The 23,490-nt window shown below is 38.8% G+C and overlaps 3 protein-coding genes across 3 annotated transcripts; 1 reads left to right on the top strand and 2 right to left on the bottom strand.

Moving 5' to 3' along the window:
- Positions 1 to 217: 217 nt before the first annotated feature.
- LOC108117353 (phosphatase Herzog) lies at positions 218 to 12,829 on the bottom strand. Its single transcript, XM_017229728.2, has 6 exons — positions 12,403 to 12,829; positions 11,978 to 12,134; positions 3,383 to 3,618; positions 3,136 to 3,317; positions 2,919 to 3,072; positions 218 to 2,854 (listed from the first exon to the last, which is right to left on the bottom strand). Exons 2-6 carry the CDS (start codon positions 12,057 to 12,059, stop codon positions 2,522 to 2,524), a joined length of 987 nt encoding a protein of 328 aa, XP_017085217.1. The 5' UTR covers positions 12,060 to 12,134; positions 12,403 to 12,829; the 3' UTR covers positions 218 to 2,521.
- A 480-nt stretch (positions 12,830 to 13,309) lies between these two features.
- Positions 13,310 to 14,758, top strand: LOC108117352 (28S ribosomal protein S31, mitochondrial). The gene is made up of 3 exons (XM_017229727.2): positions 13,310 to 13,452; positions 13,515 to 13,991; positions 14,068 to 14,758. The coding sequence occupies exons 1-3, from the start codon at positions 13,415 to 13,417 to the stop codon at positions 14,702 to 14,704; spliced, it is 1,152 nt and encodes a 383-aa protein (XP_017085216.1). The 5' UTR covers positions 13,310 to 13,414; the 3' UTR covers positions 14,705 to 14,758.
- Positions 14,759 to 14,866: 108 nt separating this feature from the next.
- Positions 14,867 to 19,810, bottom strand: LOC108117350 (E3 ubiquitin-protein ligase mind-bomb). Its single transcript, XM_017229725.2, has 4 exons — positions 19,320 to 19,810; positions 17,092 to 18,324; positions 15,090 to 17,024; positions 14,867 to 15,029 (listed from the first exon to the last, which is right to left on the bottom strand). Exons 1-4 carry the CDS (start codon positions 19,647 to 19,649, stop codon positions 14,889 to 14,891), a joined length of 3,639 nt encoding a protein of 1,212 aa, XP_017085214.1. The 5' UTR covers positions 19,650 to 19,810; the 3' UTR covers positions 14,867 to 14,888.
- Positions 19,811 to 23,490: the final 3,680 nt, after the last annotated feature.

Below are 23,490 nucleotides of genomic sequence, written 5' to 3'. Positions count from 1 at the left end.
TAACATATACTTAATAAATTACAATGTTAATCTTATTCGATAAAATATGATATATAGATATAACAAAATTAAAGCTGAATAGAATAGAAAACACAATCAATTAAATAAAAATAGCAATATTCCAGCAAACTTAAGGTATAATATTGCTTTAGCTCCTTATAAAAAATCAACTTTTAGCCTTATCCAATATATTAATACAAATAATAGTCGCTCCAAATTGGGTTTTAATTTGTTTTTATTGTTTGATGACATAATATTTGTAGATTTTAAATTTCATTTTTGTTTTTAATTCATTTTTTGTTTTGTTTTGTCGACATTGATGCATTACATTTATAGGCTCACTTTAAAAATAGAATTTCTTCCCTTTATATGATAAATTAAGTTGAATGGTTTTATCGATTGGTTTGTGTTTTGCTTTTATTAAAAGTAAAACATTTAATAATATACGCAATTAAAACACATTTTGCATTTTACAATTAAATTTCGTGATTAGTTGCAATCCCTTTTTTGTTTAGCTTTTGCTTTTAGACTTTTGCAGCGGGTGTAAATGATATACAATACATATATTATTTTAGCTTTATGTATAATTTACTTGCTCGATTGCAAAAAATATGAGAATATTGCGCGTTTGCAACGTGCCAATTTTTGTTACCTTTCAATATTATTATTATTATTATTTTTTTTTTTAGTTTAAGCAAAAATAAAAACACAAAAGGCTTATGCACTAAATAAAAGAATTGTTGCAAAAAGTTAGTTGAGAAAATACAAGACATAGATGTTACATATAGATTAAAAGATTGAAAGTAGAAATGGACTGGTCTGTGAGCGTGTGTTTGTGTATCTTTCGTCGTGTGGTTCGGATAGCAATAGCGTCTTTTGTCTATATAATATATATTTATCAGGTGGGATTTCGGCGTGGCCAGCTTGAGCTCAATATATATATATATATATATATACTATATAATGATTGATATTTGGTCGGAGTTGAAAGAAGCTAAAGGTGTATTTGTTTCATTGTTTACAATATCATTTTCCATTTTTCCATTTTCACATGCTAACACAGAATACAGAACGCGGCCGAAGGTGAAAGTTCAAGTCGAAGGAGGGTTAAAGTAGGCATAAATATATATATATAAATATATATTGCAATGCGTTTCATAAGCGCACTTGATAAGAGGGGAAATTAACATAAATTGGTTAAAATATATAGATGTATAATTTTCATTAAGCCTAGTACAATGTTTTCCCAACTACGCTTGTCCAAGCTTGTCCAAAGGCGGGAATTTCAATTTGCGCTAGGACAGTGGTTAAATCTTAATACCAGATCGGATTGAATGTGAGTTTAGTTAAGGATCGAATGGAAATTCACGTCTTTGGATCATACAGACACAAGCGCAGGCCCAGCGGTTCGGTTTATATATTAACTACGGACGCGCCGCAGACTTTTAGATGCTTTACAAATTGGCTTACAGATATAGCCCATTTTTTCACCCTCTTGCAATGCAACTTAAAATCGTTTAAACGCGGCCCAAACACTCACGATTGTCAGACATATTTCAGGAAACCAGAATGTGATAGATACGATACGATAGGCAAAGCCACCATCTAAGCGATAAACCCGATATACTACCAACTTTGACATTTGCCAGTGCCAGTGCCAGTGCCAACGATCAAGCGTGAGTGGGTGACCGCGTCTAAAACTTATTTCTTTAATAAATATACGAAATATTATACATGCCTTAGTGCTATAAACATGTGTAGACACATGCCTTAAATATATATCCATGTATGTATATATATAAATTTCTTTTAGTACACATATATTATATATATATAATTTTTGTTTTTAAGTTTTCCCCATTGGGTTTTCTCTCCTTTCCTCATTTTACGCTTATTATTTTTTGTTTTGTTTTCTTTTTTTAATAAAAAATATATATAAATATAGCTATATTTTGAATTTGATTTTATCTCTCTGCTCATATGTATAGTTATCATTTTTTGTTTTATGCATTTAAATCTTTTGCTTGCTCAGTTGGTTTACCATTTTAAATATGCTTACAGAGTTATGATTAATTGGGTAAAAATAGAGGCTTATGTTGGGGCTTATTATACCACTTAGACGGGTTACCGCCGCCAAACGCAATAAGCAGTTAGAAGTTGTTTATATAAAAAAACACAAAAAAAATAATAATATTTATAATTGGTAGAGCAAAACAAGAATAAATAACAAATGTGCCGTGTAAATAGGGTTCTGTAAAAATTAATGTATACCATATAAAACTTATCTTAAGCCTACGTGTCGAGCGGGGTTATAGTATATAGCAAATGGTAGTTGGTAATTGGTAATTGGTAATTGGTAGTTGGTTTCAACTCATTTAACCCTTGCCATTTCATCCTGGGCTTAAATGAGTTGAAGAGCTTGGGGGAAAGGGTGTTTGTTTGCTTGCTTATATCGGCTTGCTTGGTCTTGTAATATGTATACAATTTATCATATATTTATAAACATTAGTTCCCACTGATGTTACGTCTTTTGCAGCAGCTCGCTTTGTGGGCTGGGCGGACTTGTCTGCTGCTGGTTCAACATGGTCGGTGCAGACAGAGTCGTTGCCTGGGTAATAACTGTCGTGGCAGAGATGGTCTGTTGCTGCTGCTGCTGCTGTTGCTGCTGATGCAGCTGGTTCGGCGCCTGTTGCAGCTCCTGGGGATGCTGCTGATTGGTCTGATTGTTCAGCGGCTGGTTCGAATTGCAGAGCACCGAATAGACGGAATCAACTTTGCTAAGCTTCTCAAAGAGCGGGATCAGTTCGCGCAGTTCGCAGTCGGTGACATCATCGAACCAGGATTTTACAGGAACCTTTTTGTAAAATTAAATTAAGACATTAATATAAGCTTCATAGTTTAAATTATTATTTACTTACTGCATTGTCTGGGTGAAAGATATAACTGGCCGGTGAGTTGTCTACGATGACAATCTTCTGAAGATCCCGCCCCAGACGATTCAGATCCTTAATGTAATTACCCCTGTAATAAACGCATGATTCCCTAAACAGTCTTGCACGAAACACATTCCATCTGAAATTCAAGATTTTCAAAAATATTAGAATCTGTATTTAGTTAGTTTTTAGTTAAACTTACTTGTCTAACAGATCGGCAACTGGATCTGCATATTTGGCTAGTGAGGCTGTAAACAAAACGCACTCGTACAGTTCACCCATCTTCTGCAGAAACTCATCCACATGCGGTCGCTTCAGAACGTACACCTGATGTACGGTTCCATCGATCTCCACTGGAACTATGAAATCAGCATTCGGTATGGGCTGAAAAATACAATTTATATATTAATATGAAGAATATTTAAAAACAAAGAAGTTTATATACTCACCTTAAAACTACTATGCACTAGGGTCTCATCCAAATCGATAACCATGCACTTTCTGTGCATATCGGTAAGCCTAACCTGAGGTAGTAGGTACCTTTGTTGGTCCGGTAATGGTGGCGGTGTTGTTGAACCATCGATTTGTGTCCCATTCTGGTTGGTTTTCGTTCGATTTCGTCGCCAGCAGCAAAGCAGAGATTGAAATAATCCTCGCTTCTGTGGCTTTAGGCGGTCCACATCGTCTACAGATGTTGAAGAATATAAAAGTTGTTTTTTAGTTTTTAATAATTCATAATAAGAAGTCATAATTCTTTGTATTGAGCATGTAAAATGATGTTGGGGAATGTAGAATGATGATCTCGAGGTATCTTTTTGGAAACAAACTAATCTGTAGTAAATTATGCATTTAAGAACATCATAAATCTCAATCAGGATAGCCAAAAGACCAAAAACATTCCATCGATTAAACTTCATAGAAGTATTTTAATAGAAATTCCAAGCATTTCCTTGATGGATCCTCCATTAAATTAAACAAAATTCTATCCGCCTCATAAAAACTTCTCAAGCAATATTTAAGACCCCCAAAAATACGCCCACGGTGTTGTTTTCCCCTCAGAACGCGCCTATATATATATATATATTTTCATTCCATTTTCGTCGGGTGTATTTTGCCTTGCTCAGATTACTATTTACAGTTTGTGCCCCATAATGACATAAACATTGTCTGTTTTGTTTGCTACATTTGCATAAAACAAATATAGATCTATTCCAATTTCTATATCTGGTTAATACTGCAGTACATGCAATGCAGACAATTTGTTTTAGTTTTTCATTTGGCCGCCACGCCAGTGTGTTTTGGTTTGTGGTTTTCTGTTTTTGTGCGAAAATGTTTAAAAATATAAGTCAAAGGCAAAACTAGAAGGCAGCGCAACACTGTGGTAGGAGTACGAATGCGGGGCGGGGGAACATGGGGTATAGGGGTTTAGGGGGTGGAAACATGCGTTTAATCGATGGGAAATGCTATAATTGCATGCAAACACTAACAAAGTAGCAGGTAGAGCGAATCAGCGAGTTACAGTCGAACATCGACATTAAACACCAATTATAAAATGAAAATTAAAAATGTAATTTTATACTAATAATTATAGTATACTTTGACATTTTTATTTACTGATTAGGATCTTAACATTTGTAGTTGTTCAAAATTACTTAATTAGCGAAATATTCCAATAAAAATGAGTTATAACTTAAACTTTTATTACGGTTTTCTTCATAAACTTCTCTTTTCGAAGTTATAAGATTTATGTGGGGTCACAATATATTGTATATTTTAATATTTTTTAAGAACAACTTTTGGATTTGGAAACGTAGATGATCGAAAACGCAGTCATTTTGTTGATAAATTATTGAATTATTAATTCTAATCTTTTAAAACAAAGAAACGATTTAAGAGCATCTAGATATTAAGATAATAATAAGATAAGAACTTATGCAAGTTCCACTTATAGAAGTCCACCTGTATCAGATACGAGTCAGGGAGATAGTTAAGTTGGATAGATAGATGGGTGGATAGAAGGTCACAGGTTGACCTTTAAGCTGGCTCGAGGTGCGGCCACCTTGGCCAAAACGGGAAGAAGGGAGGAAGAAAGGTGGCAAACTAGGGAGCCAGGGATAGAGGATAGCGAAAATGCGTCCGTCCGCCATTTGCATTGTGTGGCAACAAAAGGAAACAGCAGTCAAACATCACTTAGCAGAGAAAACAAGCTTCAAGTGGTTGATGTGAGGGGAGTATGATGGGTGGCCAAAGAAGGGGTGGGGTGGGGAAGCGTCCTTCTTGGTGGCTAAGCTAGACGTAACGGTTCATTGAACCGTTAGCCAAGTGAAAACTGAGCTTAGGATGTGACGAGCTTTTTCTTTCTGTGTCGCTCTCTTAACCATACCCTTTACAAAGGTAAACGACATTTTTAGAGTAAAATGCAACATACTAGAATGTATCTATATATCTGTATCTATAGCTATCTATGAAGCTCAAATAATTAATAAGAATAAGTTTAAAATATAATAAGAAAATGTATTTTACTTAAATAATTTTGAAACAGAATATATAAATACCTTAAAAAGAGGACTAAAATAGTAGTTAACTTAAGATAAAAAGATGTCCAAGTTTCTCAGAATAATGCAAATTAAGAATCTTGTTCATATGTCAAGTTTCTAAGATCATAGCTTGAGAAGAGTGGTCTGCAAAAGGGTACTTAAACCTACCTCTGGTTTCTTTCTAATGTATTTTTTTTTTCTCATAGAACCCTTGCAAGTGAAGTGCAAATGCACTTGAATATTTTATGAGCGTGTGCTCTTGTTGTAGTTGCTGTTGCTTTTCTAGCATAATGAAAGCTTTTTCCAGCGTCTGGCATTTGTAATTATTAGGCAGGTGAACCACTCTCCTTCAGCCTTCACCCCCTTTCATATTTTCTGCTCCTATTCCGCTCACCTCTCCAACTCAACTTTTTGCATAACTTTGCATAAAAAGGGGCCAAAAGCCAACCCAAAACACTCAACTTGTTGAAAACTGCTCTGTATCCTTGCTGATTATTGATAGGCAATCTATATTTGGGTCGTCGATGGAGCAACACCTCCAACGAACCAAACAACCAACCAACCAACTAAGCCACCCACTCCAATCCATTCCATTCCAAACAAACACCCACCCACCCATTCACATCACACTCAAATAGGCTTTTGTCCTATTTTTAAGGTGTTTCAAGTTAAAGCGTCGCTAAAATTGTGTGGGCAGTTGCTCCGCATTCTTCTTGTGCTCGTTTTCCAGACATATTTAGATGACCATATTTATAGCTCATTATTGGGGCAACAATCTGTCATGTCTCTACGAGATTCGGTTTTAATAGACACCCAAATTTGGTCAGAAAGTATGTGAAACGAATCGGTCACGTTGAAATATTAAAAATATTTCAATGGACTCGAGTGCAATTATTTTTGTCAGCTTGCCTTTTGATGTGCCAGAAAACAAAATTATTGGTAAAAGGTAATAGTTACTATTTTTGATTAAGTACTCTGTTTATATAACTAAGTATAAGCCAAAGCTTAAGTTTTTCTTATAAAATTATAATCATTAAGCAACATCAATCATGCATTCGTGAATTATCAGAATCTGAACATTCTAAAACCAGTTTCATTAGTATATCAATTATATCCAACTTGCTTTCTAGCAGTAAATTATTTATAACATTCCCAAGTCTACAACAATTGCCTTAGTTAAACATGCTTAGAGTAAAAGCACAAATCCATTACACAAATCAATATTTAATACAGAGTTTATCAGCCAAAGGGCAAGCGATTAAATCACAGATTTATGTAAAATAATAAGAAAAACAAATACAGACAGAAGGACTGAATTAATTAATGCAAATGAGAGTACTTCTCCGCCAGACTGTTAAACGGCCTCACGCGTCAATTGGACTTGAGATCTTCAGGACAATCCGCCAGAGGCCAAACATACCAGATCCAGATCCAAGCCACCACACCCGGTCTGGTCTATATATGTATATGTATATGTGTATCTCCACTGATGTGGAACGGCAATGGCAATTGCTAAAGATTTTCTTTTGTTATAATTTGAACATATTTCGTTGACAAGTTTCGGTTCTGTTGGCGGGCAAGGTCTTTTTTTCAGTTCTCTGTCAGATAAAGGCGAGGGCCACACGTCGTCAAGAAGGGGGTATTATTTGATAATTAATTTAAAGCAAATAAAAGGAAAAGGAAAAAATTTATAAGAAATTGAGAATATAATTGCCCACATGCCCCACAAACTCACACATACACTAAACACACACACACACACACACACACACTCACCTAAAATTGAACATTTTTATTTGAGTCTCGGCCACAGACGCTTATCTAATCAAAATGTTTGTTATCTGGTGGGGGGGCGCACTATGATATCATTCTTGCCGATTCCAAGAGCAACAAAAATGCCACACACAATCTCGACCTTCAGCATATTTATGAAGTTTTTTGTTGTTTTTGTGTTTTCTGTTTTTTAAATTTTTAGATAGTGACAGCTTAAAATTTAAGCCGCAGCAGAAAGATGGCAAACAAAGTTAATGGCACGTGATATAAATGGGCAAAAAAAACTGTCAATGGATACAGTAAATATCGAATAAAAGAACTGATTCTTAAGTAAGATATGAATTAAAGTTTTTTGCTAATCAACTTTTTAATAATAAAAGCTCAAAATTTCTCTCACTGTAGTTACACTGCAGCAACACCTGCCTTTCAACATTCGTAAACTCAATATGCTATCTCCCTTATAAGAAGAACTCTCCAGACTCTAGACCTGCAGCACCCCAAATTCGCCTTTGTTTTTTGGGGGTTGGCCTTTATTTAACCCCCAACGTAGTTCAACGAACTGATATCAACCATTGAGATAAAATCCCAATGTACAGAACTCGTTGACCTTTATCGATTTAAAAAGGAAAAAGCTAAAGCCATCATTTTTAAAAGTGCTTCTTCTTGTCTGTTTTGGCTTTGGTATATAGGAAATAGCATCGCACGAATCTTTTGCACGCAGTCCGCTCATCCTCTGCGGTGTATAATATTATTTTTTCAATAATTAAGCATTGCAATGCATCTGTTCTCTGTCTGTTTTCTTGGATTGTAGAGCTCTTAAGGTCATAATTTAGATACACTTATGAAGAAAGAAAAAATTCCTACGAGAACCTTAAAAATGGCTTAACCTGTTATTTTGGGTTAAATATGTCTTCAAAAGTATTTTAAAAAAATAATCTTTTTCTACATTTTTTTGCCAATTAATTTACGACCCTTATTAAACATTTTGTTTAGAATTTTTGTACTATTTTTGGTTTTGCGCAATAAAAGCATAAAAAATAATTTTGTTTATACAATAAAAGTTCGCACAGTTCCCCTAATTCCTAGATATTTTTGGGCTTATCTAATAATTGTATAATCTAACAGGTTTATGTATTTAAATTATAAATATTTCAGAACGTTAAATAAATGTTTATATATTTTTATGGCTCAAAGCTAATTTTAGTTCAGCGCAATAAATGCAGTAATAAGAAAAATTATAAATATTTCTTAGTATTACTATAAGTATTAAGACAAGTGATATGTTTATCCTAAAAAAAAAAGTATAAACATTTCAACTCATTGGAGTGAAAATTCGCCGTCCAGTTTTCCACGTTTTCCTCAAAATCTTTGTTTATGCGCCAGATCTTTGAACTCAATTGGCATTCATTAAAATAACATTATTTGTCTATTTTTGGACCTGCTCAATAAATGTGAAAAATAATAAATATACGAAAAAGGGCGTAAAAATCGAAAAAAAGAAAAATCGAGCCGTTTCTGTGTGCGTGAGTAATTTGGCTTCCAAGACCTTGAGAAAATTGAAAAATCACAGCACAGTTCAGATGAGGCGTCTAGAAATGAGATACTAGGAGAGCATTTGCGTTTTGCCCATAAAAACAATATAGATGTATTTATAAGCGAGGGTAAGCTGAAGGGGTGGAAGGGAGGTGCAAGGGGTGGGGCTAACATATATCTATATAAATATTTATACGCGGTGAGGCAAAGCAAAAAGCACTTAGGCGGCGGCACCCACTCTCAAATAAAAAAGAAAAACATATTTCAACTGTTGCTGTTCGCTTGCCGGTTTGCCCCTATTGCCGTGTTCTTCGCACTCATACCAGCCTTACTACACCCACTCGCGTTCACATAAAAAACCGAAAAACAGCTGAGATCAGAATATTAGTAGTGGGTTTTTCAAAAGAAGCTTAAACAAACATATCTTTATGTAATGGTTTTTATGGCTTTTGGTTTTTACAAATCAATAATCACTTGTCAGTTGGTCTGACTAGCTAAAATCTTACTATTCTATATCAGAATTATAACCTTAAACGTGTTTCTTAAACATCATTTAAACAGAAAAATTTTAAATAAATGAATTCTTCTTATCAGTTAAAATAAAAAAAGTTTTTGCTGGAACTGTCACTTGTTTACTGAAACTAATTATATTGGAATTCGAAAGTACACGTAATTTAATGTTCTTAAAATTTTTATGCGAATTTTTGATGATTTATATTATTTATTAGTCTTACTATGAACATTTTTTTAAACCTACATATTTTGTTTGTTTTTCTATCATTTCTTAGTCTTAGTTTCTTTATAATATATCTTAATCTACTAGCAATATAAACAAGATACCATAATAACATAAATATGAAGCTTTCTTTGTGTTTGATAAGGCACAAAATGATTGTATATATGTATGTACATATATACTAAATACTACTTATATAACACTTAGTCAAAAAATATGTTATTTTCTATGAGTGCTTCACTATCTTGACCACAAGTGTTTGTACATGACGTCTCGCTCATTATCTCACGCTCTCTCTCTCAGTTTCTCATAAAACTCAACTAGTAAAAACCGCTTGGATCCCTATTTGGAACCCATTTGGGATAACTTGATTTCCAGTTGCAAGCTCCTGGATTGATTTTTTTTCAATAAATTTAGCTGTGACACATATAGATCGTCTGGCAGATAAGGAAAAGACATTTATTTACGCCAAATTGGCAGCACTGTCGATCATCAAATCAAATTCGAAATCAAAGTGAGCGAGCGACGTCGATTAACACCTAACCGCAAATATGTTGTATATAATATATCAAATATATATATTTATATTGCCTAGTATATGCGAGTGGCCATGTACAAAAGGTGCAGTGGCGACCGCAGATTAGATTAAATTAGTTATTACTTTACTTTAAGGCGTTCATCGCGGTTTTTCAAACGCCCCAGCCCCACCCTCCTAACATTTTCTCTCTCTGCACAGACAAAAAATCAAATGTCTGAGGTCAAGCAGATATTGATTATTATTTTATAAATCATTTTAAGTGATGAATTCTAGATTTTATACTATAAGATGGCTTTAAAATCTTGACAGTAGGTAAACTAATTTTGATAAGCAAGCTCTGAGTTCAATTACCAAAAATGACAATTACATTTTCTTGTAATTCTCTTGAATAGTTTGATTTGTTGTGGTTTTATTGTTTATTGTTATTGTTATTACTATATTATTAATTTTTTTATGTGTACTTGGCCCGCTCTCTTTGGCTCTCACCATTCATTTATTCATTCATTCATTACAACCATCTCGCAACCTTTAAGCTTAGCTTTTGTTGTTCGTCTGTTGCTTTGTTTGTTTGTTTGCATCACTGTAAAAAAAAAAAAAACATTCACAACTAGTTTTATTGTGCTCTTTCTCTCGCTGTCTCTTCCTCTCTTCATACCGGTTTTCCTCTATTTTTTCTTAACTTTTTTTAACGTTTTTTTTTCTACTGCTGCTTTTTACTGTGCAATTTAATTGGCAGTTTCTATTGTTGGACCCTCGAAAGTAAACATGCAAAGGCAGTTAAGCAGTTAAGCGAACGAAAAAGAAAATAAAATGGGCGAAAAGAAAAGGCTTTCGTGTCGAAATTCCATGACGTCACATGCCCCGAAAGACGTCATCAATTGATTACAGGTGGGAGTGGGCCAGTGGGTGGCAAATGGACGGCCGTGGGGTGGCACGGCAGCAGAGTTGCAACTGCGTCGCAAAATAATTCAATAACCACAAAACGAAGCCAGCAAGTGGTTAGATCATTCACAATGGCCAACGAACAAGAAAATACTGTGTGCTGAATGAAAAAAAGGGGGCGAAACAGACAAAACAGACACAAATGGGGTGAAAATAATACTATTATTAACTATTGTTATTTATCATAGTGAAAACCTGTGTAAATTCAGTTAGCTTTATGTAAATGCACAACAGGAAAGCTTTTATTTTAGTTTTATAACAATAATATCTCTACAAAATGGTACATTTTTGTAAAGTGTTAAGGCTATAAGAGTTTTCTTCTTATAAGAGTTTTTAACCCATTATTTAATCCAAATTCCAATAAATCGATATTTTTAAAAATGCAACTGAATTCAAGTTCTAGTTAGAAGAGAAACTACAGGTATTTACGTGGGAATTAAAATCATAAATTAAAAAGAAGCAATTGCCATTTAATTTGTTCTGACTATTAGAAAGTACGACAAACAGGTTTCACTCATACTAATGATAAATGTGTTTAAAAAATTAAAAAGAAATACTTGTAAGTCTACAAATTTCTCTTTATCTAAAACTGATTTTTTGAAATAAAATTCAGAAACTTCTAAACTTAATTAGTATGTCTTAAAGAGTATTCCCTGTATAAATTATAAAAAAAAGGCCATTGCCATTTAATTTGTTGCGACTTACAGAAAACACGACATATGTACAACTTAACTATTCCCACAATTATATTGACCGCAATTGGGTGAGTACGAAAGGTCAGCGGGGTGTTGGGGCTTATAATTTCGGGGTCAAAGTGGGTGGTGGGTGATAAGTGCTTGGGAGAATGGGGAGGCAAAACTTCTTGGCAGCGGACAAGTGTCCTTTCGTCTTTGTTGTGACGCCTTTGAGTGGTGATGAGTCATGAATGGAGGTCTGGGTTTTCCCTGAGTTTTTTTTTTTTTTTTTTCCCCGCAAATTTTCTCACCTTTGTCATTGGGATAGCTGGGATAGACGTTCAGTTGCTCGTCGTCGCGGGAAACTTGCGTGATTATTGATGTTGCATCCATTTAAGCACTCGGTTTTTGGCTCCACTTCGCTTAACAGGTTGATAAATCAGATCGGTTTCGGATAGGATAGGATAGCTGCAAAATGTTGCGCACACATGAGAGATACATATGATATGACAATTATCGCGAGATATATTTTCATGTTTTCATCTTATATATACGGCATATATGCCATATACATATATGTATGTACCACGTATATATAGCTCTCTCGCACATACACACACACACATGCACCAATTGATAGCCTGCCCCAGACAGTGGAATTTTACAATTACGCTTTGGCCGTCCGTTCGCTTCGTTTTATTTCTCGATGCAAATGGGTTTTCCCTTTGATATTCACCTCGCTATTTATCGCTCTCTCTTTCGCTCTGTTGCACTTTCGCCTTTCGGTTTCTTTTCGTAAACTTTTAAACTTTTGAAAAGATTTTAAAAAACACTTTCTTTCTTTCCTTCGCTCTTGTTTTTGGTTGTGCTCATTCTATTACTTCTTTATCCGCGTCTGCTTTTCGCACACAGCTTCGCAGCGTTTTATTTATAAACGCCCACACAGACACAGGCCACACACACACGTACGCACACGCACGCACACTTGCTCGACCGCTGATGTTTTCGTTATTTGTCGTTATTTAATTTTTCGCACTTTTCCCTGCTCGCATCTTGGTTTGCCATTAATTAATCGCGCAAAAAACAAAACACGTCGAAAAAAAGAGAAACACAATCTAGTGTGGCCGCTGTTGCGCTTATGATGGTTACCAAGAACGCATCTCAATTCACTAATTTGGCAAAGAGAAAACGGAGAAATACAGTCACTTTATTTTTATATTATTCAACACTTGTTGCCGTTAAAAATCTATCGATGTTCTCCCATTTCTAATTACAAAATATTTTGCGCTATTTACTTATCCAATACACATTTTCAAAGACAAAAAAAAAAATGGAGAGGAAAAGGGGATGACTTTTTGAAAACGAGGAATACAAAACGTAGTGATTGGTGCCAACCGAAAAATACTAAATAAAAGTATAAGTATATAAATTTAGTATATACCGTCAAAGCTTCAAAGGCAAAAATGGATTAAAATTTTTTTTGTATTTTATTACTTTGGAGTTGGCTTGGCTTTATATAAAGGATGCATCTTGGATTTTAAAGTTCTCAGTTCTTATACAAAGATTTAGTTCTTATTCTCTGCTATATTTAGCTAAACCCAAACCCAACTTAAATTTAGCTATAAAATAGCCATAGCGCCGTCTAAATAAGTTGCAGGAGTCTGGCAACACTCTGCCGGATTGTTGTTACGCGAGCGATTTCTTTAAGTTTTTATTTCTAGTTTAATTGATCAAAGAAATTGGATATAATGTTGGCTCTACGCAGCTCCCAGAGACTGGGCTTACGGTAGGCTACTAATTAATTAATTAGAAACACTATTAATCCCTCATATGGCTTTTTCCTTTTAGGTCCCTGCTGCCGGCAGCCTACAAAAACGTGGGATTGGTCAACTACTCATCCTCGCAGTCCAAAAACGACGATGGATATTCCTCTTCGGACGATGAAAAGCCAACAAAAAAGAAGGATAAGCCCGCGGAGAAAAAGGACCAACCCGTGGAGACGGCGGCACAGCGACTGAATCGGCTACTTGGCACTATGCAGGCTACAGATCAGCTACCGAAACCCGATTTCCCTCGTCCTGGCGATGCCAACCGGAAGCGCAGGGAGGCCCAAAAACAGGAGGCGGCCTCGAAGAATGTTCTGACCGCAGCCAAAAACATTGCCAGCATGCTGGGCACCAGCGAGAGCGACAAGAAACAAACGGAATCGGAGCTTTTGGCAAAACTCCTCGGTCATGGCAGCGAATCAGCACCAGCTGCGACTGGTGAAAATCAGACGGTAGATACTTCATCACCTCCTGCTGGGGATAAGGAACTCAATCTGAGGTAAAAAAAATTGATCTATCAAAGACCAAGATAAACTTGAAAATAATCTAATTGAAATTATGGTTTCCTCTAACAGCGATCTAATTGTGGGTATGAAGATTGATCGTCGACAGCAGCCGCAGCAGACTGATCAGACTCGCGGCGAGTATGTGCGTCGCTCGTTGGCTTCCAGGTTCAAGTCACAGAACAGAGAGGGCATTTATCAGCGACCCCAGAGGCAGGTCAAAAGGGAGGCTGAATCCTTTACGGGTAGTGTCAATTTGTACGGCGGAGAACCCCTAGGCATCTTCAAAGATACCCAGATTCCTGTTTCCACCGACATTCTATCCACCTGGTCGCAACTTAGCGAGCGGGAGTTGAGTCTTCATGCCGCCCACCCACCGGCAAACTACTTTGAACAGATGGTCCTGTGGACCGATCAGAGTAAGGTGTGGCGCTTTCCTATTAACAACGAGCAGGATTGGGTGGACGAGGTGAATGTGGACTTCTCGGAGCATATTTTTCTTGAACAGCATCTGGAAGAGTGGTGCCCCAGCAAAGGTCCAATCCGTCATTTTATGGAGCTCGTCTGCGTCGGTCTATCTAAGAATCCCTATTTGACCGCCCAGGAGAAAAAGGATCACATCCTGTGGTTCCGTGATTATTTCCAGGCCAAAAAGGATATACTCAAGGATCTGATTAGCAAGGAGCCGGGCAAAAGTATTTCCGCTTAGTGTCTTTGTTTGAATATTTGTTAAAAATATATTTTTGCTTTATAAGACCATCGATATATAGTTATATATATGATATTGTGTAGATATATGTATGTGTGTGTATAAGAATGTGAGTATTTTAAATATCCTAATACTTCGAAGGCTGTGCAGGCTGTGCGCGGAATGTGTGTGCCGGAAAAGGACTTCAGAAGAGCAGGATGCGTTTCTCCACCGTCTTGCGGCAGATGGGGCATCCCTCGATCTGGTCACCGCACATCTGGCACGTGCCATGGCCACATAGGAAGACCATATTCTTGATGCGATCGAAGCATACGGGGCACATAGTCTGAAATTATAATGTAGATATAAAATCAAAGTTTCAACAAATAAGAAAGGAGTAACTCACTTGCTCCTTGATGTCCTGCAACTGCTGCTTCAATTTCTGTACATCGTCCATCTGGAAGTTGTTGACATTGGATGGAGCTACCATTACGCTCCCAGCTGCTGCTAAATTCGAGACATTCGAAGAGGCTGCTGCAGCGGCCAAGAGATTGTTTTGGCTATTCAATTGATTGCTGCTGCCAGCCACCGGAGTTACTACAGTGTTGTTCATGGCTACGCTATGGCCAGAGGCATTGGCACAGGCTGCCGCTGCAGCTGCCTCCATGTATCGTTCATCGGGTAGTGGCAATCCCACGCTAGTCACTCCTCCGGCTACCGCAGATACCTTCTCTGGTCGTCCAATTCCACCGCAGCAGAGACTAAATGACAAGATTTCATCGATCTGTGTACGGCATAGGACGCACTTCTTCATCAAAGCACTGCAGTGCTCACACGCAACCATATGGCCACAGGGGCGGAAAAAAACAGCTGCCCTCCGATCCGAACACACGAGGCACTCGTCGATCTTTTCGCGTGACGATACGGTTTCCCGGCAGATGAGGCACTTCTTCACCCTTGGAGCACAGGTCTCGCAACAACTGACATGGCCACATGGCTTAAATACCGTGTCTCGCTTGGCATCCGAACAAACCAGACACTCGTCCAGGCTGGCGGTCGATTTCGGGGGATCCTCGTGTAGGGACTGGCTCATTTCGTTGGAGATACCATTAAGGGCAAATATGGAAGATGATGCGGCGGGGAAGGTAGATGAGGCAGCCATACTGGCCAGCGGCAAGCTGGCTGAGGAAGATTGATTGAGACCACCACTGGCGGCTCTTGCCCTGGCATTTGAGCTTGTGCCAGCCACATTTCCGGGTAATTCAGAATCGTCGGTTTTCCTTTCATTATAGCACTTTACCAGGGTCTTGCACAGATTAGGATCTGGACACAAGTCCAATGGGGTCTGCTGCTTTCGATTCTTCAAGGTCAAATCAGCACCATTGGCAGCCAAGAAGCAAGCAATTGAAGCAGAAGCCTTCTTGTTATTGGCATTCCTTAGGCCCATCAATAGCTTACCAAAGCCCTCCACATCCTGCAATTGCTTTAACTGCGAAAGAGTGTGATGCCGGAGTGCTTCATGCAGCGGCGTATCCCCGTCCTTGTCGGGTATGTTAAGATCTGCTCCATCCTGCACTAGCAGTTTCACAATCTGTACATGCTGACGCTCCACTGCGAGATGCAGAGCCGTCTGGAGATTCACATTCTGACGGTCCATATTTGCTTTACCCATATGAACGAGTAATTCGGCAATCTCAACGTGATTGTTCAGTGCCGCCAGGTGCAGGGCGGTATAGCCATCATCCTTCTTTTCTTCGACGATCCAAGGACGGTTTGTCTTGGTCAGCAGAATCTTCATTGCGCTGGGATTACCCTTAAGCGCTGCATGATGCAAGGCATTGAATCCGTTATTGTTGTTTAGCGTGATGTCAGCCCCGAAGTCCAGCAACAGGGAGAGCATCTCGTCGTGCTCCTTTGATATGGCATCGTGAAGAGGTGTATCGCCCTCGGAGTCCTGCAAGCTAGGATGGCAACCGAGTGTAAGTAGTGTCTTCACAACATTCAAATGACCCTTATTGACGGCAATATGGAGAGACGTTTGTCTTCGCTTATTCCGCGCATTCAGATCCGCCCCAGCTTTGGCCAAAATCTCGATTACAGCTGCTTCATCACCAAAGGCGGCATGGTGAACCGCGCGATCTCCGTCCTTGTCCTCAATCTCGACGTCGACGGCGTGGCGCAGTAGCACCTGTATGACCTCGATGTGCCCATTCTGGCTGGCTGCTTGCAAGGCCGTATGTCCGGCAAACACACCATTCACATTCACATCCGGCCCGGAACTAGGCGAGGCACTGGAAGTTGAAGGTTGAGCTGCACCGGCTAGATATTCCTCGCAACGAGCCTGAAAACGACGAATGAAATGTTTTGTTAAATTTCAATAGAATACATTATTTCCATCTTGTACTCACAGCAAATCCATTGGCTGCTGCCTTTACGAACTCCTCAGTGGCATCGCCAGAGACATTTGGTTCGAACAGCTTCTTGAGAATGGCCGATAGACGTTCACCACTCGGGATAACCGGAGCACAGCTCCCATCGGAAGCAGTGGAAGAGGCCACCTTACAAACGGCCAACGGATTGTAGGTCCATGACGTGTTGCCCACTTCCACCTTAAGATCATTATCGTGGTAGACCTGCTGCACGCGACCAATCTTGCCCAGAGTCAACTGCATGGCATCGGCCCACTCGCCGTGCCCACGCTGAAGAATCTTGATGCTTTCCACATCCGAACAGATTTTCACGATGTCGCCCACTTGGAACTCCGGAGGAGCTGTGGTTGGCGAGGATACTTTAGTGAGGACTGCTGGATTGAAGGTCCAGCGGTTGCCGGAATTGTAGGCAACCACAATGTCGTGATCCTCATCAATGCCCACGACCATTCCAGCGTTGCTTAGGCACTCGAACATGCCATCGGTCCAGCCGCCATGTCCATGCTGAAGAGATTGGACGATTTCGAGATCAAGGTCCACTGTAACCTTATCGCCGATTTGGAAGCCATGCGGTCCCTTTCCGGGTCCATTTTCGCCTAGAAGGGGCAGGTGATCCCTGTAAACATTACTGCCCTTGGCATCGTTTACGACCTTGAGATCTGCCATTCCCTCGAAGCCCACGCGGTACAGATTCTTGGAGCCATTGTCCCAGATTACATAGGCGGCGGATCTTGGTGAGGCCGAGGACCAATCCTGGATTTCGTTGACCTTGCCACGTCGGCCAACTCCTCCGTCTTGATCCTCCCACTGCCAATCCACGCCACGCACCACACGGGCTCCAGGAAAGATACCTCTAGCCAGCACTTTCTTGGATTTTCGTCGCGGTTCCAGCATAGTCCGCTCTCCTCCTGGTGTGGTGATTCTATAGAAACGATGTCTCAGGTGATGCTTATCACCGTGGTAGCAGATGGAGCACAAATCGTAGTTGATGCACTCGGCACATTTCCAGCGGATTCCAAAGATCGGTTGCTGGCGACATGTATCGCACATGGTGCCTTCGTGCTTTACGCCAGTGGGAGCGCTGTCCAGGATGCGAAGATCATAGGCTCCGGCGCAGCGATAGTTAGCAGCAGTGCCATTGTCCCAGACTACCACCACTTCCTCGGCGGATTCGAAATTGCGAACGGTGCCCACGTGTCCTTCGCCGCCATCCTGTTGAAAATCAAAAGGAGATAATAATCCATTAGTGTCTCAATAAATCTTCCGATTATTCATTGCGTAAGTAAGCTAAAACCCACACTGATTAAGACGCGAAAGTTATAACCGAAGTGCATAATAGCAACTAACTAAGCGTTAAGGTAGGCAATCAATAAAAAGTCGCTTGGCTATCTCTCAAAGGGATCAGCAAGTCGTAAGAATGTAATAAAGCTTAAGGGAACGAAAGTTTACATACCCTAGCTTTTACATACTAAGTAGGCGATATTTGATTTTTACTATTTGCTAGATCGGTAGGAGCATCATTACTTATGTATGATGTTAATTAATAATGTTAGACTTCTTTCAAGTATGCTTATTTCTTTTGACTACTGACTTTGACAACGCCATTTTATAAACTATCTGCATTATGATTAGTCATATCACGTCAATGAATACTTCTAATTTTATGGACTGAATATTAAATTTCAAATTGTGATTCACTTATAAATGATGGTGCCCCTAAACCAATTAAGTCAACACTTTTATTTGCGGAAAAAACTTCATCTTGATTAAGTGTTTTATCTACTTCCAAATAGTTTTGCACGATTTAAGCAAACACACTTTCAAATCTTGCATGAGAGTTTATGAGTCATAAAGAAATTATATTTCGTAACTGTTATTAGACAACAAATTTGTAACGCTTTTATTTGAACCAAACTAAGATAATAGTAATTATACTTTTTAGTCTAAACATTTGTAAATATTTGTAATATATCAATTAAGAGTATTTTGTTTCAGTGTATCCAAGTAGGACTGTTTACACACTTTCTAGGATCAGATTGAGTCCACCAAGAATTCTGGTGAAAATGTGAAAAGAGAAACTTGACTAGTTTGGCGAGGCATCAAGATTCTTGTTTCGCGGTTTGCAATTAAGGCAATTGATCGGTCAATTGAGAACGGGGAGAGTTTTTTTTCACTCTAACCAGAACCAGAAGACTTGACCCCCTCACCTGTTTGTTCCACTTCCAGTCCGGTCCGCGGATCACCCTTGCACCCACGCCTTCCATTGAGAATCTTCGCACGAGGGCTGCTGCTGAATTGCCTCCACCTCCCGTTGCCGTGCCCCCTGAGGCGGAGGTATTGGCAGATGAGGTGTTGCCACCGGGAATAGGAGCACCACCACCCCCACCACCCGTTGCACTGCTCACTACCACACCCACAGCCGTAGACTGTGTGTTAGTGTTGGTATTGCTGTTTGTTGGTGCTCCATTGGCATTTGCACTTGCATTCGCCGCATTTGTCGAGTCCTTGGCTGACGAGAGAGTGGCCGCACAAGACATTTTGCCACTACGCAAGGTCGTTGGGCGGGTGCACACTGTTTTCCACGGTATTTTGCAATATTTCGTTGGGTAATTCGCGTTTAAAATCGAAGATACACCGAAACACAGTCACGGAATTTTTACAACCACTAAGCAGTAAGACCGTGGTTACACAAACGATAGATCCCATTCGATAGCTTGGCTGTAAGACCGTGAGGAACTAAATTACTTGCTAAACTCTGGTCACTCTATCCGCACAGTGGAAAGTTATGTCGACGTATTTTAAATTTAAAATTAACGATTTAGTAATTGGTGGTAATGTCACTAACAGTGTATGGCCTTATAATTTTTTTTTAATAATTTTGTTGACTTAAAGAGTTTTCGGCTGGTCATTAGACATTGATGGCTACTTGTTGCATACTAAATGATGTACTAAGCATAAAGGTTGTTGTCTTAGATGACAGGATCGTTTTTTAACAGCTGTTACCTTAAAGACAACGTTAGAAATATGGAACCGCTAACAATTTTACTGTAATTGTGTTAATGTAACAGTGTCTGTGGTGAAAATATTTGCTTACTGTTATCATTTATAAAACTACGTCATTTTATTCTATACTTCTCGGTTGGAAACTTGTAAATTCAAATATTGTTTGAATTTACTCTAACACGATCAACAATTGATTTTACAAACAACATAATAATGAAATTTACTTGCAGATAATGAGGCTATGGGACTCAATAATGTGTACTATATAAGCCATCAAATAGAGTGACATAAACTATTCACTTTTTATAACAAATCCTTGCTGCCTAACAGCATGTATAATTGCCACCGTGAAGTATCAATCACAGATTTGAGTAATTTACCAAGCATCCCCCCGATGCTGCAACTAATCAATTTAATGACTGAAAATGCCCCGATCAAATGATCTGTTAGCGGTGGAGATGAAAGGCTCGCCCGGACAATAGTCAAAAGTGTCCTCGTACATCAGAGACGAAGACACGCTTCACTATGGGCCTAATTGCTTTAAAATAAGCCACACCCACGGTGCCCGAAAATCCATCTTGCACGCACATTACGAGCCCATCGATCGACCGTTAGGCAAGTGACTACATCTCGGACCTTTTCCACTGGAGGATTGAGTTTTGGACGAAACAAGCGTGCGGGCGGCCGGCGACTTTGATCTTAAGGATCACAGAGCGGTATAGTATAGTAAGGTATGGTATACGCGTATAGTATAGTATAGTGCGGTGCGGGGCACGCTTGTCAATTGTGGTTGGCTTCAAAAGCGGCTTACTGAACCCCATGTCCCGATACCGATACCGTTTTCAATCCCAATCCGAATCGCAGTCGCAGTCAATGTCCCAGTTCCCCGGGCGAATGAAGTGTGTAATTTGAAATTAGCTCAGGCTCAGCGGCACCTTTTGAGCCTGGCCGACTTGACTTGTTGCACCTGCTGGCGGAGATGTTGATGGTGATGGGATGGCAATGGTGACGGTGACGGTGTCAGCGGTCTGGCTGTCCTGTGGCGGCTACTCAGTTACGCAGTCGCACCACAGCGTCAAGGCCAAGTATTGACGTCCCCCGCATCTTGTCCAGTTCAGCTCGATGCACAGATACAGAGGTAAATACGTAATTTGTTTGACTTTTATTATTTCCTTTTACACATTGAGAAAAATTATTATTATTATTTAATTTATATTCTTTTGCATATTTAAAACAAAAACTAAAATCCATTTCTTAACAGAAAATTCATAAATATTTTTATCAAAAATGTCTCAAATTATCCATAATTTTTTTCTGTGTGAAATTTCATTTTCGATTTGAGCTCCATTCAGTAAATGAATGCCAGCGAGATATACGCAAATTTATGGCCGCACATATCTGTATGTACATTTATAATGTGACTAATTTGCGATCTCTTGATTTTCCAAATCCAAGACTCATCCATTCCGTTCGCCGCCAATCTCGTATCCAATCTTCTATGCCCTGCAGTGCTGGACGGATCGGCGGGGCTGGGGGTAGCGCTAATCAGGTTTCTGGACCCAAATTGATTTCATTTTCATATTTCAATTTCGAAAGACGGTAGCCGGAGCTCTGTCGAAAATGCAAAATCAGTAAGACCAGTAGTCGCGACATGATATAAATTAACTGTTTTGACTTTGTGAAATGAAATGCCGGCCTCTTTGAAATTCAAAAAGCAATATCGAAAAGGCGAAATATCGAAAAGAGCCAAATCGATTTCTTACACAAAAACAAACTACGAGCACCCAAAAAAAAAAAAAAATAAGAGAGAAAAACAAAAATCCAAAAAAAAAAAAAAAAACGAAAATAAAATACCATTCAAAGTGGCTCCGCAGTGCTGGGAGTTGTTTATCTCGTTAGAGTTGCCAGCGCGCCGATTTCTTTTCGGCTTAAATGGTTTATGTGCGTTTGCAACCAGTTTTATGGACATCGCCTCCGCAGGCTGACTGAGCGGCCTGATTATATATTGATGCCGCCGCTGGATGTTGGATCTTGGATGTTGGATGCCGATGCCGATGCCGATGCCGCCAGACTTTAAGCCAGCTTTAGGTGGGCCGTGGCCGGCGCCTTTGAAGCATCTCGTTTACCACGTGCCGTGGCAAGATGATTCCACTCCTCCCATCACATTCCCCCATCTATCCCCGCGATCAAATTCTCTGCAGATGTCGCGGGTGGAGTTTTTTTGTTGGGCCGCCAAAAAATCAAGCAAATCTATATACCATATGATCCAATCAAATCGGCGACACACAGACCCCCATTTGAATTAATAAACACAAAATGCTCATAAATAAATATATATTTTATAAATGTTTATTTATATTGTTTTAAGATTCCGCAGCCAGTTTTCAAGTCGAGTAGCGATTTTAACGATTTTAATGATGTGCTCAACGTCTTATGATTTAATTATGCCGTTTGTTGTTGCCTTTATCGTTTGTTATCTTCACTTTTATATATATATATATAGATATATATATATATGTCTTTTTTGTTGTCTCCGCCTTTTATCGGTCTCAGCTAATAATATATGCCCCATATTGAAGCCGAGTCGGCTATTTATCGAGCCTTAATTATGTGCGATTTAAATTCTTAATGAATGCCGCTTTTGGCCAGATCCGCCGGAGATCAGCTCCTGTTTGGCGTGGGCGCACATGTGCCGATGATTTAAATGATAACGAATTGAGATATCTGCATAATGCCAATAATGTGCGGGTGGCAGACGCTTTGACCAGGCGCCAGCATGACGACTCCACTGGGCCATCTTGCTAAATCGTCAAATTCCGCAAATTCACCTGAGTTGTGATAAAATATGAGTGGGCGATAGTACAAATATGCCAGAGATTAAATGGAAATGAGTTTATTTTTAATGCAAGTTAAGAAGAATTTATATGCCATATTTTAGGAATTTAGGATGGTTTAAAATGGATTCTTTAGATAAGTCTTTTTAAAATCGGCCATCTTAAACCAATAAAGCTTTAGCGGACCATCTTTCCATCTATTATTCTACTATTATATGACAGAAAAGTTACATTTTTTTTTTATTCCTCTTCAAAAATGTTTACAAAATTAATCTAAAATAATATAAATATTTAAAGTTAAGTATTACTCAAAGAACAAAGAGTTATTGCGGTTAAGATTAAAGGTTCCTAAAGACATGATAATTATCCAACAAAAAAAATGTGCAGAACTGAAGGATCACTCGTGAATCTGATCCTTTTGATCAGATCAAAGTGGCTTGCCTCTGTGACTACAGAATGATTTTTTCGGCATATGAAAGTGGAAATGGAGAATGGTTTTTGGTCATAGAAAAGAAGTTCGAAAGGGGCTGGGAGGGGTTGT

The sequence above is a fragment of the Drosophila eugracilis genome, unplaced genomic scaffold (assembly GCF_018153835.1).
Source record: "Drosophila eugracilis isolate 14026-0451.02 unplaced genomic scaffold, ASM1815383v1 contig_1825, whole genome shotgun sequence".
Taxonomy (NCBI): Eukaryota; Metazoa; Arthropoda; class Insecta; order Diptera; family Drosophilidae; genus Drosophila; species Drosophila eugracilis.
The sequence above is the reverse complement of the archived record's forward strand: the minus strand, read 5'-3'. Positions and strand labels throughout refer to the sequence as shown.

Excerpts from the sequence above, each read along its gene's own strand:
- LOC108117353 (XM_017229728.2), bottom strand. The coding sequence starts at position 12,059 with ATGGATGCAACATCAATAATCACGCAAGTTTCCCGCGACGACGAGCAA. Across the intron at positions 3,619-11,977 it reads CAGCTATCCCAATGACAAAG|ACGATGTGGACCGCCTAAAG; the intron begins GTGAGAAAATTT and ends CAACATCTGTAG. Across the intron at positions 3,318-3,382 it reads TAGTGCATAGTAGTTTTAAG|CCCATACCGAATGCTGATTT; the intron begins GTGAGTATATAA and ends TGTATTTTTCAG.
- LOC108117352 (XM_017229727.2), top strand. The coding sequence starts at position 13,415 with ATGTTGGCTCTACGCAGCTCCCAGAGACTGGGCTTACG. Across the intron at positions 13,453-13,514 it reads TCCCAGAGACTGGGCTTACG|GTCCCTGCTGCCGGCAGCCT; the intron begins GTAGGCTACTAA and ends TTTTCCTTTTAG. Across the intron at positions 13,992-14,067 it reads GATAAGGAACTCAATCTGAG|CGATCTAATTGTGGGTATGA; the intron begins GTAAAAAAAATT and ends TTCCTCTAACAG.
- LOC108117350 (XM_017229725.2), bottom strand. The coding sequence starts at position 19,649 with ATGTCTTGTGCGGCCACTCTCTCGTCAGCCAAGGACTCGACAAATGCG. Across the intron at positions 17,025-17,091 it reads CAGCAGCCAATGGATTTGCT|GCTCGTTGCGAGGAATATCT; the intron begins GTGAGTACAAGA and ends CGTCGTTTTCAG. Across the intron at positions 15,030-15,089 it reads TGCAGGACATCAAGGAGCAA|ACTATGTGCCCCGTATGCTT; the intron begins GTGAGTTACTCC and ends TTATAATTTCAG.